The sequence below is a fragment of the Macaca thibetana genome, chromosome 9 (genome assembly GCF_024542745.1).
Source record: "Macaca thibetana thibetana isolate TM-01 chromosome 9, ASM2454274v1, whole genome shotgun sequence".
NCBI classification, from domain to species: domain Eukaryota; kingdom Metazoa; phylum Chordata; class Mammalia; order Primates; family Cercopithecidae; genus Macaca; species Macaca thibetana.
Window position 1 is genome coordinate 93,797,262 of NC_065586.1, and position 16,037 is coordinate 93,813,298.

General features: G+C 55.0%; 3 protein-coding genes across 14 annotated transcripts in view; 1 reads left to right on the forward strand and 2 right to left on the reverse strand.

Annotated features, from left to right (window-relative positions):
• Positions 1-3,231, forward strand: part of ZFYVE27 (zinc finger FYVE-type containing 27) — a 24,287-nt gene extending 21,056 nt beyond the window's left edge. For 9 of the 12 annotated variants that reach the window (XM_050802916.1, XM_050802918.1, XM_050802917.1 and 6 more), the window contains 2 exons: positions 1-82; positions 1,591-3,231. In XM_050802916.1, the coding sequence (XP_050658873.1) occupies positions 1-82; positions 1,591-1,655 (147 nt within the window). In that variant the 3' untranslated portion in view covers positions 1,656-3,231. Of the gene's footprint in view, positions 83-1,590 lie in introns of those variants that run through there. The other 3 variants (XR_007728582.1, XR_007728583.1, XR_007728584.1) reach the window with 1 other exon arrangement.
• The window catches only part of MMS19 (MMS19 homolog, cytosolic iron-sulfur assembly component), a 458,727-nt gene that overhangs the window by 299,493 nt on the left and 143,197 nt on the right, over positions 1-16,037 (reverse strand). The window lies entirely within an intron of this gene.
• Positions 9,125-14,634, reverse strand: SFRP5 (secreted frizzled related protein 5). Its single transcript, XM_050802935.1, has 3 exons — positions 13,947-14,634; positions 12,289-12,366; positions 9,125-10,237 (listed from the first exon to the last, which is right to left on the reverse strand). Exons 1-3 carry the CDS (start codon positions 14,467-14,469, stop codon positions 9,891-9,893), a joined length of 948 nt encoding a protein of 315 aa, XP_050658892.1. The 5' UTR covers positions 14,470-14,634; the 3' UTR covers positions 9,125-9,890.

The window sequence follows — 16,037 nt, forward strand, 5'->3', positions numbered from 1 at the left end:
CGGAGCTGCAGTAACTGTGGAAACAGCTTCTGCTCTCGATGCTGCTCCTTCAAGGTCCCCAGGTCCTCCATGGGGGCCACAGGTGAGTGGTGCAGGTGGTGGCAGGGCTTGGTTGGTATCCCATCAAGGGATGCCACATCGTGGCAAGGGGGCAAGGGTGTCAGAGGTCAAGGGAACTTGGGATTGTAGTCAGGTCTATGGGAACATTTCCTCCATCCCCTTTAGCAAAATCCTGAAACATTTGGTACATGCCGAAGAATAGATATGATGTACCTGTGAATTATGAAGGGTAATAACAAGATGAATACCTGTGGCCGCTTCACTAAAGTTGAAAAACAAGAGCACTGGCAACATCCCCGTGGCTCCCAGCACTGCTCCTGCCTTCCTGGAGTCAGTCCCAGCTGCACTTTTAATCTTTTTCTTACTTCCTTGGCACTTTGAACAAAAGTTAAAAATCCCTTTTTTCCTTTTATAAAAGCTGTACATACATGTTGTAAATAAAACAACACAGATAAGCAAAAGGAGGAAAAATATTCCTGATTTCTTCCCGAGAAAACAATCGGACGTGGCCCCTGCTGCTCATTAGCTTGCATGTATAATAAAAGCGTGTGCATATTCCTGAAAAATGTGGTCACATTTCATGTACCGTTTTGTAATATAACATTAAACCAAGTTCTTTTTTTTTGAGATGGAGTTTCGCTCTTGTTGCCCAGGCTGGAGTGCAGTGGTACGACCTTGGCTCACCACAACCTCTGCCCCCTGGGTTCAAGCGATTCTCCTGCCTCAGCCTCCCGAGTAGCTGGGATGACAGGCATGCACCACCACACCCGGCTAATTTTGTATTTCTAGTAGAGATGGGGTTTCTCCATGTTGGCCAGACTGGTCTTGAACTCCTGACCTCAGGTAATCTGCCCGCCTCGGCCCCCCAAAGTGCTAGGATTACAGGTGTGAGCCACTGCGCCCAACCCAAGTTCTTTTTTCTTCCAATGCAAGTAACACATGCTTACTAACTAGAAAATTTGGAAATTCTTAATCAGAAGAAGAAGGAAGAGAAAAATAACCCTGTAATCTTACCACCCAGAGATAACCACTGTTAAAACATTTTGGGAAATTTCACTGTGACATTTTACTTATTTTAGTCTTAGTTTTTTGAGACAGAGTCTCGCTCTGTCGCCCAGCCTGGAGTGCAGCGGCGCCATCTCGGCTCACTGCAACCTGTGCCTCCTGGGTTCAGACAATTCTTGTGCTTCAACCTCTTGAGTAGCTGGGATTACAGGCATGCACCACCACGCCTGGCTAATTTTTGTATTTGATATTTTATTTAAAAAGACATTTTTAAACGTGTTCTGTTCGTGCCACAGTCATGTCTAATTCATAGCACAGGAGCAGCCTGCTGTTGGCATCATCACGCCCGGGATCCCTAGTTCCCATGGAAAGAAGAGTCTCTGCGGGCAGGCTAGCAAGCTGGGCAGGGAGGGTGTGGGCTGGGTCGGGGGTCTGTGTGGGGCATTTGGGAGGTGGTTCTAGTAGTTGGGGCCATGAACCAAAGGGCACAAGGAAATGTCTCACCAAGTTCTTCCTCCTTTTCAGCCCCTGAAGCCCAGAGGGAGACTGTGTTTGTGTGTGCCTCGTGTAACCAGACCTTGAGCAAGTGAGAAGAGAGGCCAGGGTCCAACCAGGCACCCATCCTTGGGGCCAGCAGTAGGCGCCCCACTCTCCCCACCCCGGCCCCCTGTGGTGTGTGCTGGGCAAATGTGGCCTGAATGCTAGGTAGGCTTCCCCTTCCTTCCTCGCTCTCTCCAGCTGGATTCTGGAGCTGTTCTCCACCCGAGAGTGGCTGGCAATGGCTGCTCTCAATCCCTTGGGGAGAGGAGCCCCTGGAGGGCCTGGCATGTTGCCCTGCTCTGCCTGGGACTGAATGAGTGGACTCAGGGCTGGGCAGGCAGTAGCCACCAGAGGGCAGCAGTGAACTAGGTCAGGTCTGACTGGGGTCTGATGACCAGCGTCAGTGTGGCTATGCCTGGGAATTCCAGACCTGAGGTTGGGAAAAGAGGTTTTTCTCCTGTAGGGTACTGGCCAGGCCCTCAGCCTCAGAAAGCCTGCAGAAGGGCTTGGGAGTGCCACACCCCATCTCTGCTGATTGAATGTCCTTCCAGGCACCAGGATCTCATCATTTCCCCCATCAGAGGGTGTGGCCAGGCCTAACAAGACCAGGGGTGCTTCTAGAAACAGGGTTTAAGTTCCCAGATTCCCCCAGAGGAGAATGTGTATAGGAGGGGTTGGCCGAGTCCTTCAGCATTAAGTGGAGGAAAGCATGGGGAAGCCCCAACAGCTGGACAGACCTCAGCCTCCGCTCGAAGACGCCTCAATTCACAGATTCAGCCCACACGATGCCCTAGTGTCCCCAGCTGCGCTGGAGCAGCTGGATCACAGGGCACTCGGATCACAACTTCTGCATCCTCTGCCCAGAGTCTGGGGCAGTCCTCCACTGGCCCAGCGCTCCAGCTTCCTTTCCCTGCCTCTTGCCCCATGGAGTGGGAGGCCAGGTGAGTGGAGCAGAGGTCCTGAAGCCCTTGACCCCTGGGGGCCTGGGAAGTGTAGGATCTTTCTGGACTGGGTCCTGGATCCCGGGGCTATTCCCTGGAGGACAGTCTTAGTTATGGGATAAGGTCCCTTGGGGGTCTCCATTTCCTTTCCAACAATTTCATGTTCACTACTGGACTCTTATGGGCTCAGTATCTCTCCCTTAGCCATGAGCTGGCTCAGGCATCCCTTCCCTTCCCTGGAGCTGCTTTGCCTTTCTAAAGTATTTATTTATTTATTGCATGGTTCCTGGGAACATGTAGCATAAGGAATGGGATGAGGAGGAATTGGGAGGCGGTCTCCTACCTAGAGCTCTTCCCTGGAATCATGGACTGCCTGGGACCCAGGACCTATGAGGGGGCCGAGAAGTTTCTACACTCGGGGAGCAGGGGTGCAGAGAGGCAGGTTGGGGAGACAAGGGACCCATCCTAGGCCCAGACCAAGCAGTTTAGCTGCGACTCTACAGCCAGGGGCCTGCCCAGGCCAGTGGAGGTGCCAGAGCTCTGGGGAGCCTGGCACGCTTTGGTATCGTGTCGCCTCTGTGTCCTGTTAGGAGAGTTCAGTACCCCGTGCTTCCTTTACACTGGAGAGGAACTAAAAGGATCTCTGTGTCTATGGAGAATTGTCAATAAAAAGGCCTCAAGCTTCTTGTTTTTGTCTTGTCTTTGTGTTGGCATTTTCCCCGAGACTGGAAGACCAGATCTCCCTGGCACTGCTGGAGTTTTGCAGGCCTGGGCAATTCCTGCAGGACCAGGCTGAGGGGCGGGCCTTTGGGGCACCCTGGTGGCAGGGGTGTGGGGGCTGCAGCTTGGTCTGGGTGTGAGCTGGGGGCCAAGAGGAGGAAAGCTGTGCCTTGCACGCAGGAGGGGCTCAGCACATGCTTGTCGGATTGACTTGAGGCCTAGTCTTGTGACCAAATTGTGAGGGCCCAGCACTGGGGGTTGGGGTTGGGACTAGAACTTGGTAAATGCCAAACAATGCAGACTTTAGAATGGAAAGATTTTAATCCCTCTGAGAAAGCCAGAAAGGGTGAGCCTTCAGGGAGGCCGAGAGCGGCAGGAAAGAGGATTGGACCTGAGATGGGAAGTACGCACCATGCCCTGAGCTGGGGCAGGGGGGTGGCAGGTGGCTGGGTGCTGGGCACTGGTAAGGGCTTTGCGTGCGGTATCTCATTTATTGCTTGCAACAACTCTTGAGGTAAGCACTGTTCCCCCGAAGCAGGAACAGAGTCCCCGCAGAGGTAGAGGGTGGTGCCTGGCGCTGCCTGCTGTGGCCCAGCTCCATGCTTGGCCCCTTTACCATCTGTTGGAGTGGTGCTGGGGCCTGTTGGCACAGGGGTGCTGCCCCCAGGCTCACTGTGCTTTCCTCCTGTGGAAAGTGCACCTGATGGTGATGTGTATCTGGTGTAGGTGCTGTGAGAGAAATGAGAGAGAGTCTGTGGGAGGCATGGGGCATGGTGCCTGGCATGCTGGACACATTGGCTCCTGTCATCCTGGCCACCTTTAGATGACGAACAGCTCTGTCCTGGGTGGCTTAGAAGAGTGATCTTTTTTTCTTTTAAACCAGAGAATAATTTTAGATTATTCTTCAGAGAAGAGTATCAGAGGCACGAGTGTAGTTTGGAAAAGCAGAGTCAATACATTTTATTTTTGGAAAATGAAAATGCCAAATGTTGGCGAAATCTTGACCATAACAGCAGTGACTTGAAGCCTGTGCTTGCAGGCATGGATTACAGAGATGGGAGAAACATGAGTTTCCATCCTTGGGTAGCAGCCTCAGAGAAGGGGATGCTAGTGGGCCTTGTCCCCTTGAGGTGCCCCTGAGAGTAGGCAGGGGACATAACTTTCAATTGCAGGTACCACTGGGAAGTGAAGTCACGGAGGGATTGTGCTTTAGAACTGGCTGCATCCACAGCATGAAGAGGACCTGCACGTGGGTGGCCTGGAAGACAAATTGTCCATGTTTGAAAAAAAAAAAAAACCAATTTGTTCTCAGGCCCCTGAGGAGGAGGGGATGGGGAACCAGACTCTGCTGCAGCCCTGGCGCCTGCTGGGGCAGGTCTGGGGCTCCAGCTCCCACAGCCTGGCGTGGGCTTAGGGCTCTGCCGATCCTTTTTGTGGTTGGTTGTGTTGAGCAGCCTCCTGTGAGCCGTGGCTGGCAGTGGTTTCTGGTATCTTCAGGATTTTCAGCCCTTGGGGCTGAAGCCATATGAAGTTCTGTGTTCATCCCCTTGTTTCCCTGGAACCTTCGAGGCACCCCCTAAGAGAGGCCCTGGCCCAGCATCTATCTTACAGCTGGTGGCCCTCGGGATAACACCTACATTGATGGAGCACCTGTGCCAGGCACCATGCTGAGTGCATCATCTCATCAAGACCTCATGATAGTCTCCAGAAGTAGGTTCTGTTGTTAGCTCTGTTTAATTGATGAATAAATGGAGGTGTGGGGAGGTTAGGGAACCTGCCCAAGGTCACATAACTAGTAAGTCATGGAGCCGGGATGTGAATTGTGCCACATGCGCTTGTAGAGGCCTCATAAGAGAATGTTCGGAGGAACAGAGCAATCCTGGGTGCCACCCTCCCCTCTCTCTGCCTGGCCCCCACTGGCTCCAGGAGCTAGCCACTGAGCTAACAAGAAGGCCTACCCACTAAGCACAGCCTCTCTCCTCTCCTCCCTCCCACCCCCAGCCCTAGCGAAGTGGGCTCAGCCTCAAGAACAGAGGCAGCCTTGTGACTGGAGTTTCTCCAGCTCCCAGCAACCCCACCTCCGGTCTGGCTGAGTATGTTTCAACACCCCAGAGCAGCACATTCCATTCTCTGGCACAGCTGGGGGCTGGGGATTCCGGATTCCCCTGGCTGCCTGTGTTCTTCACAGCCCCAGCAGAGCCTGCTGTCTGGGCTGGGACGTGGGGTCCCAGCCACACACATTCCAGCAGCAACCACCCCCCACGTTACATTTCTTCAGGAGTGAACTTCAGCCAGGATTACAGGCGACTAAACAGTTGTGGGATGTGAGCTTCCTTTGTGGAGACCTAAGGCTGGATGCTGGCAGGGCTGAGAGGGGAGAGGGGATTGGGGGTGGGCTGTCTTTGGGAATTAGGAGAAAAGCCACTGACTCCTCTGCCTCTGTCAGTACCCTTGGAGTGGGATTGGAACAGGGCTCCCAAAAATCTTCCTGTGAGGCAGGCTGGCAGAAGCATGGCTGCCTGCACCCCCTGGCCTTGGCTTTGCCCCTACAGACAGTAGTATAGTGGTTAAGAGCATGAAGTCAAATTCTAGCACTGCCATGTGCAAGCTGTGTGACCTCCAACAAGTTCCTTAACCTCTCTGAGCCTCAGCCGCCATCACTGAAATGCCACTACCTTGAATGGCTGTTGGGAGGCTTAAATTAGAATGCAAAAGTTGGGTGAGCCACAGTGGCTCATGCCTGTAATCCCAGCACTTTGGGAGGCCAAGGAGGGAGGATTGCTTGTGTCCAGGAGTTTGACAGCAGCCTGGGCAACATAATGAGACTTCAGCTCTACAAAAAATAAGAAATTAGCCAGGCATAGTGGCATGCTCCTGTGGTCCCAGCTACTTGGGAGGCTGAGGCAGGAGGATTGCTTGAGCCTGGCAGGTTGAGACTGCAGTGAGCCATGATCATAATACTGTGTTTAGCCTGGGCAACACAGTGAGACCTTGTTTCAAAAAAAAGAAAAAAAAGAGAAAAGATCAGAGAATGCAAAAGTGTTTTGAGTAGTGCCTACCACCCATCATGGCCTTGATATTTATTGATTGCTAGTATTATAGGAATACTAGTAATCTCTTCAATGTTGGCTTACACCACCACCTATACTTCTGAAGCAAAACCCCAAATGTAGGTTCTAGCTCTCTTCTGAAAGTAGTGTTCTGGCTTTTAGATAAGATCCTCTTGTCTTTTCCTTGCCTTCCTGCCAGTATTGTTTCTTAGTTGATTAATGAATCAATTAGGAATTTTACTGAGCACCTACTATGGACAGGCACTGCTAGGTCATCGCTTTTGGTTAATAAAAATACTCCTGACCATTTAATGGACATCTATATACTGTGCATTGTACTTTTCATGCATTTTCCCACCTAACGCTCAGCAACCCTGTGAAGTAGACATTTTTACTCCATTTTACAGCTGGGCACTATTCCCGACATTACACAGTCACTAAGTCACAAGATTAGAAGCCAGGACTGGACTGTACCTGCCTCTTCTCACCCCAGCCCAGAGTGTTCAGCTGCCTCCTCCCCTGTCCTTTCTGTTCTCTATTAGAACTCTGATTTTGTCCCCAGCTGAAAAAGCTTGACTTACTCTGCTCTCTTGCACCTAGGGGTGGCCATGTGACTTACTTTTGGCCAGTGAGCTAAAAGTGGAAATCTACTAGGTGGGATTGCTGGGGAAATTTCTGTTTTCCTGATCAAAGGGGGGCCAAAGGCAGCTGACAAGCTGTGCTCCTCGCCCTTCCCCGCCTTGCTGTCTGGAATGTGGTGGAGAAGTTGGAAGGAGGCATCGTCTATAACCATGAGAGCGAACGTCGCCCCATGGCAAAGCAGGAAGGCAGGAGTTGGACGTAGACCTCCCACCTGTGCACCTCCAACCCTCTTGTGTGGAGAAGCTGGGGTTTCTTTTCCTGGGGTTTCTGTTCTGTGTGGTGGGGGCCACATCGTTCACTGCACCCAGGTGCGCTCGGGGCAACACAGCTGCTGGGTCTCCAGCCAGTGGGAGGGAGCCTTGTGTGACTGAAGGGAATGAAGGGTGGGGCTCAGGCCTGGAAGGACCTCCCTGGTCTTTGGGAAGATTCTTCTTGGTCACAGAAAATAGGTTCCTGGTGAGTCTGACAGCAGATGCTGGGGGACAGCAGTCAGAGCTAGGCCCTGACCTCTTGTGGGGGTAGAGGACTGCCTTCCTGGGCTTCACAGGATGGACTAAGGGAGTCTTCCTCTCGCCCCGCTGCCCCATGGCTGCCAGCATCTGGCAGAAGTCAGCATAGTACTTCAGCCAGGGCAGGCCCAGTCCTGTGTGTGCCATGGAAAAATCACCCCTGGTCCTGGTTGACCACAGAAGTGTCCGTAAACATTTGGTCAGGGTAGGCGGCTGGGAGACAAGGGGCAGATTCAGGGAGCCAGGTGCGCTGGGCAGGGTTTGGGCGTGGGTGGATGAGGGAGGAACAAGGCGGCCTATGCAGCTGCTGACCTGCGGCGAGGCCACCTGCCTGCCCGGGGTGATTTATGAGCACACTGTCGGACCACCTGCTAGCCAGACCTCAGGGGAGTGCGCGCGCATGGCCCACAGCAGAACTCAGCCCTGGCCCCTCTGGAGTCATTTCCCTGAGGTGATGTGCACCTCTGGGAGTGGAAGCCAAGGCTTTCCTCAGCTCCAGAGAACGAGGCTCCTTTGTCTTGGAGGAACACCAGGCCTTGTCTGGACTTGGCATCCCAGCTTTCACCCCCACTGGTGGGGTAAACTTCTCCCACTGGTGGGGAGAGCCCCTCAGGGAGTGCCCCTAGCCCCCTGCTCTGGGTACATCTGGCATCTGCTGATGGACCCCCAGGGAGCTCCTTTCTGGCACTGCCCTGTCCATAGGCTGCTCATTAGAGTGGCAGTGGCTTCTCGCCTCCATCTCAAGCTTTCTCCCCTCCCTGCCTATCCACCTCAAGGCAGCAGCCTCCATCTGCTCTGAGCCCACTGGGGCACCCCCTCAGCTCCTTGCCCTCTCCCTGTCTCAGTTTCACCTTATCTAGGTAGTAGTTCTCAATCCTGGCTACACATCATTCCAGGGAGCATCTAAAAACACCAACTCCCGGGCACCCTACAGAGATTCTGATTGAATTGCATTAGAGTAGGGCCCAGGATTCTGTAAAAGCTCCCTAGATGATTCTAACGTTTATGTGTTGAAATGCAGATTCGGATACAGCAGGTCTGCATTTCTTTGTTGTTGTTGTTGAGTTAGGGTCTCACTATGTTGCCTAGGCTGGTCTTGAACTCCTGGGCTTAAGGGATCCTCCCTCCTCAGCCTTCCAAAGTGCTGGGATTATGGGCATGAGCTACCATGCCCCCAGCCAGATGCTGCCTTTCTAACCAGCTCCCAGGTGATGCTCATGCTGCTGGACCAGGGACAGGTAAGGAGCAGTGCCCGCGGTGTGACACATCTTTGACCTCAGGCTTTTCACGATAGTGCCCTGCGGCCCTGCCTTCTTGGACTCCTCCGATCAGGCCTTCACCTCATGGGGGAGCTGCTGCAGGACGTGGAGTCTTCGGACTGTGGGAGAAAGCTGGGGAACTTGGCACTTCCATTCCTCCTCAGGGACAAAAGAACGTCCATCTCCATCCCTCACCTAGCGGTCAGAATGACAGGGTGACCCTTGCTATGTACTACAGAAACACAGGCCTTGCTTTTCTTAGCATTCCAAGGAGGTCTATGTGGCCAGGCCATGGGTTAAGATAAGGGCTTCTTTCTGGGTGAGGCTCCATTCTAAACCTCCCTCTCCCCCCACCTCTTGGGAACCAGCTGACAAAGAAATCACCTGGTCCAAACCAATTATTGTTTTCTTTGATTTAATTAAAAAGTTAAAAAAATTAGAAAACACAACCGTGTATGTATTGGTTGCCTAGTACCTATGGCCTCACAGCAGTAGCAATAACTTATCGGGATAAAAAGGAGAAGCAGAGGCTGAGGAATGAACCCCGGGAAGCGAGCCTGCGGGTGTACCGGAAGCGGGTCTTCGCTGAGGCTGGGCTGGGCTTGCTCTCCAGTCCAGGGAGAGCTCTGGGCCTTGGGGCAGGGAAATGGACAAGCCGGGGAAAGCAGGGGGTGTGGCTGGAGGCACTGAGACCCTAACTCCTTTCCTTTGGGGGGCTAGGATGATGCATACAGGGGCGGTGGGGAGAGCTGTCTCCCAAATAGCTTAGCCTAATATTGAGACTTACCTCTTCAAGGCGAGGCCCCACCACCGACAGAGGGGAGCTGGAGCTGACACCACCGTCTACTCTGAAACCTCCTCCTCACGGTGCCCTGAGCCCCTCCACCCTTCCCTCACCCTCTCCTCCCCTGCCTACTTTCTGAGACCCTGGGGTCTTCCCCCCGATGAAGAAGCCCTGCTCCTGAGAGAGGAAGCCCAATATCCCAGGGACCCCAGGACCCCTGGGTCAAAAAGGATAGCCTGGGCTCCGTGCCCATCCCTTGGGCCCTGTGCCAGTAACAACACTCGTGAAAACACCCTCCGGCAGGGCTGGGTCAACCTGGAAGTTGGGGCGGGGCCAGAGGGCAAGCAAGGCACAGCTGGCAGGGCAGGGAGGAGTGCCCTTTAGTGGGGCTCTGCGGCCCCATAGAAGAAAGGGTAGTAGAGGGAGCAGGGGTAGGAGAACATGAATTTGACTGCGAACTTCATCTCCTTATTCTTCTTGTCCCAGCGGTAGACGGCCATGAGCAGCAGCTGTCCATCCACTTTGCGGCCCATGACCAGGAAGCTGCCCGCCAGGCCGTCCAGCTGCGGGCAGGGGCAGCCCGCGCCGTTCTTCATGTGCAACACCAGCCGCTTGGTGTCCTTGCGCTTCAGGGGGCCCGGCTTGAGCAGCTTCTTCTTTTTCTGGGCTCCAATCAACTTCCGGTCCCCATTCTCTATCTTGATCTCCTTGATGCGCATTTTGACCACTGTGGGAAGAAAGGACAGGGGCAAGTTGGGAATGGTCAGATCTACGTGGGCCCAGAGTTGGTGTGTTCTGGACCTTCGGGCTCGGGGAGCCTGATGCCCTGCGGGGTTTGGAAGGGTGGAGCTCGTACAGGCACATTTTCATATTTATGAAGTGCTTACGGTGCTGCACTCTCATGGACAGCATCATGTTTCATCCTCAAGGTACAGGAGAGGGGAAATGAGGGGTAGAGAGCTTGTGACCTGCGCGAATCAAGAGCCCAAGCCCTTCTGAGACACCAAATGCAGGGTGGAGAGCTCCTGATGGAGCAGCGTGTGGGGCTCCCCCCAGGGAGGGATAAGGAGCGGATGGGACTGGGGCCGGCTGCTTGGAAGGAGATCCTTGCGATGGAGGGAGGCTGGACTTCCTGATCTCTGGGGATGATTCCCATTGGGATTTCTGGCTGTGAGTGTATGGTATGGAGTATATATGGGGTGTGTATATGTGTAGTGTGCGTGCATGCACACACGGTGAGTGTGGTTGGAGCAGTGGTGGGCTGGCAAATATTTAACAGCTGGCTCTGTGGACAGGGAGCCCTGCTTTGCATTCATTGACATCCATGGGGTAAATACTCCCACCACAACTGACCGCAAGACTGGGTGTGGAGCTGGGAATAGATACACACAGTTCAGCTCTTGCTGGTGTGAACACACCACTGTACAGTAATATGTACGTGTGTGAGAGAGAAATTGTATGGTGGGTGGGAGTGTGTTTGTGGTATGTATAGGAGTAGGGCAGGGGGTGTGGCTGGAGGCACTGAGACCCTAACTCCTTTCCTTTGGGGGGCTAGGATGAAGGCAGGGTCTGTAGCCAGAGAGTCATGGTGCAGGTCACCCTGCAGTGGATGTAGAGAGCCTAAGGAGTCCTGGGCCTCAGGGTGGGGTGGGGAGTCCCTCGGGCTGGTTTCTCCCTTCTTCAGGCTTCTGGGCCCCCATCTCTGTGGGACCAGGGAGAAGTCAGAGAATAACTCTGCCCACTCTTGGCTGGAAATTGTCATAAAATCTTGTTCCTTTTCTTTATGTCCCTTTCCTCTTCTCTTTCTCTCTCTGACACACACACACACCCCTTGCAATAGCAGTATTCTCTTTCCAAACACAAACAGGCTACCGACATAAAAGACTCCTCTGAAGAAAGGACTTCATTATCATCTCCTTTTTTCTTTTTTATAGACAGGGAGGCTAAGACACAAAACAGGGAACTGACTTGGCAAAGATCACACACTGGACTGCGTGGTCCATGTGTGAGCCGGGTCCTGACCGGACTTGGCTGGGTTTTCCCAGAAAATGGGAAGGCTCTGGGATGAAGTTGTGGCGACAGGTGACCACAGCTCTGCTGGCAGGAGGTGTGCTGAGTCCCAGGTGGAGGTACCCACGGACAAGGGTGCTCCACTTCCATCCTAGAGCCATCACTCCCCACCTGGCTCCATCCATCTCTGGGCTAAGCCTGGCTCCATTCATCTCTGGGCTAAGCCTGGCTCCATTCATCTCTGGGCTAAGCCTGGCTCCATCCATCTCTGGGCTAAGCCTGGCTCCATTCATCTCTGGGCTAAGCCTGGCTCCATTCATCTCTGGGCTAAGCCTGGCTCCATCCATCTCTGGGCTAAGCCTGGCTCCATTCATCTCTGGGCTAAGCCTGGCTCCATTCATCTCTGGGCTAAGCCTGGCTCCATCCATCTCTGGGCTAAGCCTGCACTATCCACAGAGATGATCCAGTCATGGAGGCCCCTCTGAAAATGACACCAAGGGAGGGCTGCGGGAGCCCTGGCCGGGGTGGTTTCTGAGGCCTAAGGCCCATAGCCTTGAGGGACTTGTGATGGTCCTGAGATGATGCAGAAAGAGGTGCATTTCTCTTGGGAGAGGGTTTATGGTTATCATTGGATTCTAAACCAGAGCCATGATGCAAAACCTGTTGGGATTCACTGTGATGGATGTGGGCACGTCTGTTCCCGTGTGTGTCAAGAAAGAGAGGCTGGGGGTGGTGCCGGGGCAGTGGCAGCATGGGCCCCACACTCACCAAAGTCACTGGAGCACATCTGCTCCATGAGGCCATCAGCGCTGTGCTCCATCTCACACTGGGCGCAGATCTTGGTCACTGAAGAGAGAAAGTGGGGTGGGGTTGGGGGACAGTTGGTGAGGGGATTGGAGTTCCAAGAGCCACTCAGGGTGCAGGCTTCCTCACTGACCAGCCACTTCCCCCTGCCAAGCCTCTACTTCCTTATCCGGAAATGGGATGATGGCAATCATATCACTACCCGCTCACAGAGTGACTGACAATCACCAGACAGGCTGTGCAGGGACAAAACTGCCAGGTGGGCACAGTGACTGCTCCATGACCCTGGCGGCCACAGCCATGATGTGCATTGTCGTTTAAATTTTATCTCCTCTATCCTCAGCCTATGAAGTAGGGATTCTTATTCCTATTTTATTTTTGAGACGGAGTCTCGCTCTGTCGCCCAGGCTGGAGTGCAGTGGCTCTCCAATCTCAGCTCACTGCAATCTCCGCCTCCCAGGTTTAAGCGATTCTTCTGTCTCAGCCTCCCAAGTAGCTGAGATTACAGGTGTGTGCCACTGTGCCCAGCTAATTTTTGTATTTTCAGTAGAGATGGGGTTTCACCATGTTGGCCAGGCTGGTCTAGAACTCCTGACCTCAAGTGATTCACCCACCTTGGCCTTCCAAAGTGCTGGGATTACAGGCATGAACCATGGTGCCTGGCCCTTATTCCTATTTTGGAGAAAAGGGAACTGAAGCCCAGAGCGGGTTACTCAAGTCTGACAGCAGACGGGGAGGAAGGGGGTGAGGGCATGGAGCCAGCCTGGAAGAGCTATGTGGACCAGCACAGCAAAGGGGAGGCTGAGACCAGGGAGAAATTAGGGTTCAGGGGACTGAGGGTGTGGGTGGGAGGAGGGACTTAGGATCTCACAGGTTTCATGAGCCTGGGATGGCTTCCTATTTTATGGATGGGGGAAACTGAGGCTCAATGAAGTCAAGCAACTTGCCTAAGGGCTTTTCTTTAGGGGCAGAGCCTAATCTGCTCTTCCTTCAGCAGTGAGCCTTACCCAAATGACTCCCAGCCAGGGGAACGGAGGAAGAGGGTGGCGATCTTAGGGTTCCAGGTACAGAAAATGGGGAGGCAGACCATAGCCCAGGAACGTTCTTAGTCTCCAGTCTTTCCCCACATCCCTTCCCTCACCTCTCCTCTCTTCCCAAGGTCCCAACACGGGATGGGAGTGTTGCTTGCTTTGGTGCCTCGGGATCCAGGTGAAAGGCATTGTTTAACGACCCCAGACATTCTTGGGCTGAGAGGGGTCATAAGGCATTTATCAGGACGTCCCAAGATGGGGGGACGGCATTGGGGGATTCTCAGCAGCTTGGTTGGGTGGGCACTGAGAGGGGTGCCAGGGGTGTCCAGGGAATGAGAGCCAGAGGGAAGGTCTGGAGCCGCAGGGAGGCACTACGCTGCTACTCCCTGGGGAGGTGGGAAGGCGGGAAGGCTGCGGGCGATAATTCCGGGGGCGATGGGCTGAGCTAAGACAGCGTGTGTTTTGTGTGTGTGTGTGTGTGTGTGTGTGTGTGTGAAGGGGGGGAGCTGCACCTCTTGGGGGATTCGCAGAGCTGTGCTAGGGGAGCTGCAGGGCCGACGGAGCGCGCGGGGACGGCGGCGGCGGCGCTACCTGGAGGCGCGGTGGCGGGCAGGTGCCCGAACTGCACGGCGATGCAGAGGTCGTTGTCCAGGGGGAACTTGTGGCAGTGCAGCATCTCGGGCCAGGGGAAGCCGTAGGCCTCCATGAGTGGCGCGCAGCCGGCACGCACGGCCTCGCACAGCGAGCGGCACGGGTAGATGGGCCGGTCGAGACAGACGGGTGCAAAGAGCGAGCACAGGAAGACTTGCGTATCCGAGTGGCAGCGCTTGGCCAGCAGCGGCAGCCAGCTGCTCGCCTGCTGCTTCACTTCGGCCAGGCTCTCGTGCTCCAGCAGGTTGGGCAGCCGCATGCGCTTGTAGCCCACCGTGTGGCAGAGCGGCAGGTCGGCAGGGATATCGAGGCACTGCGGCGGCTTGGAGTAGGAGCGGCCGTGCAGCGGCTCGGCCTGCCAGCCATAGTAGTCGTACTCCTCGCCGCGCGCCGGCGTCCAGTGCAGCGCCCCCAGCAACAGCGCCAGAGCGGCTGTCCGCGCCACCCCCGCCGCCGCCCGCATGGCTGCGCCCTGTCCAGGCGCGCGCCGCGCAGACCCCCGACGTTCGGTGCCCGGCGGCCCAGATGTCCCGGCGTGCGCTCCCGGTCCTGACTCTCCCCAACCGCCGCCGCGGAGGTCGCCCAGGTGGGTGGCAGCCTGCGCTCCGGGCGCCCCAACTGATGCTGGCGCCTCCCACCTCGGGGCTCCAGCCCGAGCCTCGCCGTGCGCCCCAGCCAATCTCCGGCCGCCTGGCCCCCGCTCCAAGGCGGGGATGCAGTCGGGGCGGCCCTCAGCCCCTCCCGCACCCTGCCCGCGCGTCCCGCCCAGCGCCCGGTCTTGCGCCCCTCTCCTGGCTCGGCTCCGCTGCTGCGGCCCTGGCCTCGCCCAGCGCTTGTCCCCGGGGCTCCCTGGCTCCCTGGGCATTTTCCTCGACCCTCGCCTTCTCCATCCTTCCTCCTTATCTCTCTCCGCCACAACCTCTCCTGTTCCTTTTCTCACTCACTTCACTTGCTTATCTCTCTGCCTCGGCCTTTCTCCCTCTGCTCTGTTTTCTCTTCCCTGACACCTCGGTTCCTCTTCTCCCTGGTGGGAGGCTCGTGCCACCCCACACCCTCCTGGATCTTCTGATCCTCCGGGCAGGTCTTCTTTGAGCTTGGTGCCAGGCCCCGTGCTGGCTGCTGGGGAATCAAAGATGGATATAACCCAGAACCCACCCAGGGCCAGGATAGTCTAGTGGGGTGAAGGTAATCATAGCTTCTAGTTAATGAGCTCTTACTACCAGTCAGGGACGGTGCAAGGTGCAAGGTGCGGTGCATGGTACGTTCCAAACTTATCAGCTATTGCTAATGATAGCCAATACTCAGTGGGTGCTAATTGTGTGCCAAGTCTGATCTGAGCACATTGCATAAACTCCTTCTGCTAATTCTCACAATAATGCTAGATGGTGGGTAGGTACTATTATTGTCCCCACCTTACAGATAAAGATCCTGAGGCAGAGAGGTTAAGCACGGATTAGAGCTGGGATTTGAACCCAGATAGTCTGGTTCGAGAATCAGAGCCCAGAAACAACCAGGAGGCCTGGACTCTGAGTCTGTAGGCCTAATGACCAAGGGGATAGGGAGTTCAGAGAGGTGGAGTAACTGGCCCTTGGCCGCACAGCTCATATGTGAAGGAGCTAGGATTTGAATCCAGGTGTGGGGCTCCAAAGGCCAGGGCTTAACCACCCTGTGGTAAGATAATTTCCAACCCATGGTAGGTAACATGGTGGGAGGAGGGGGAATTGATGGTGTCTCTGAGCGGTGCACCCAGGCAAGCATCAGAGGAGAGGGGACCTTCAGGAACCCCATGCTTGGTGCCTCTCTCCTGTCTGAGTCCTGCCTTTCATTGGCTTTCCCTTGAGAGGAACTCGGACTGGAGGCTTGAAGGGAGGGGAATTCCTTCCTGAGAGCCTAACCTGACACCTGACCTCCCAGTCTTTGGTGGGGAGGGTACCCTGGGGAGGTGTCTCCTAGGAGGGCTTGGGGAGCTGGGGGCTGGCTGTGCTGGAAGGCAGGAGTGCTGGGGCACTTTCTCCCTCTGGTCCTCCCCTT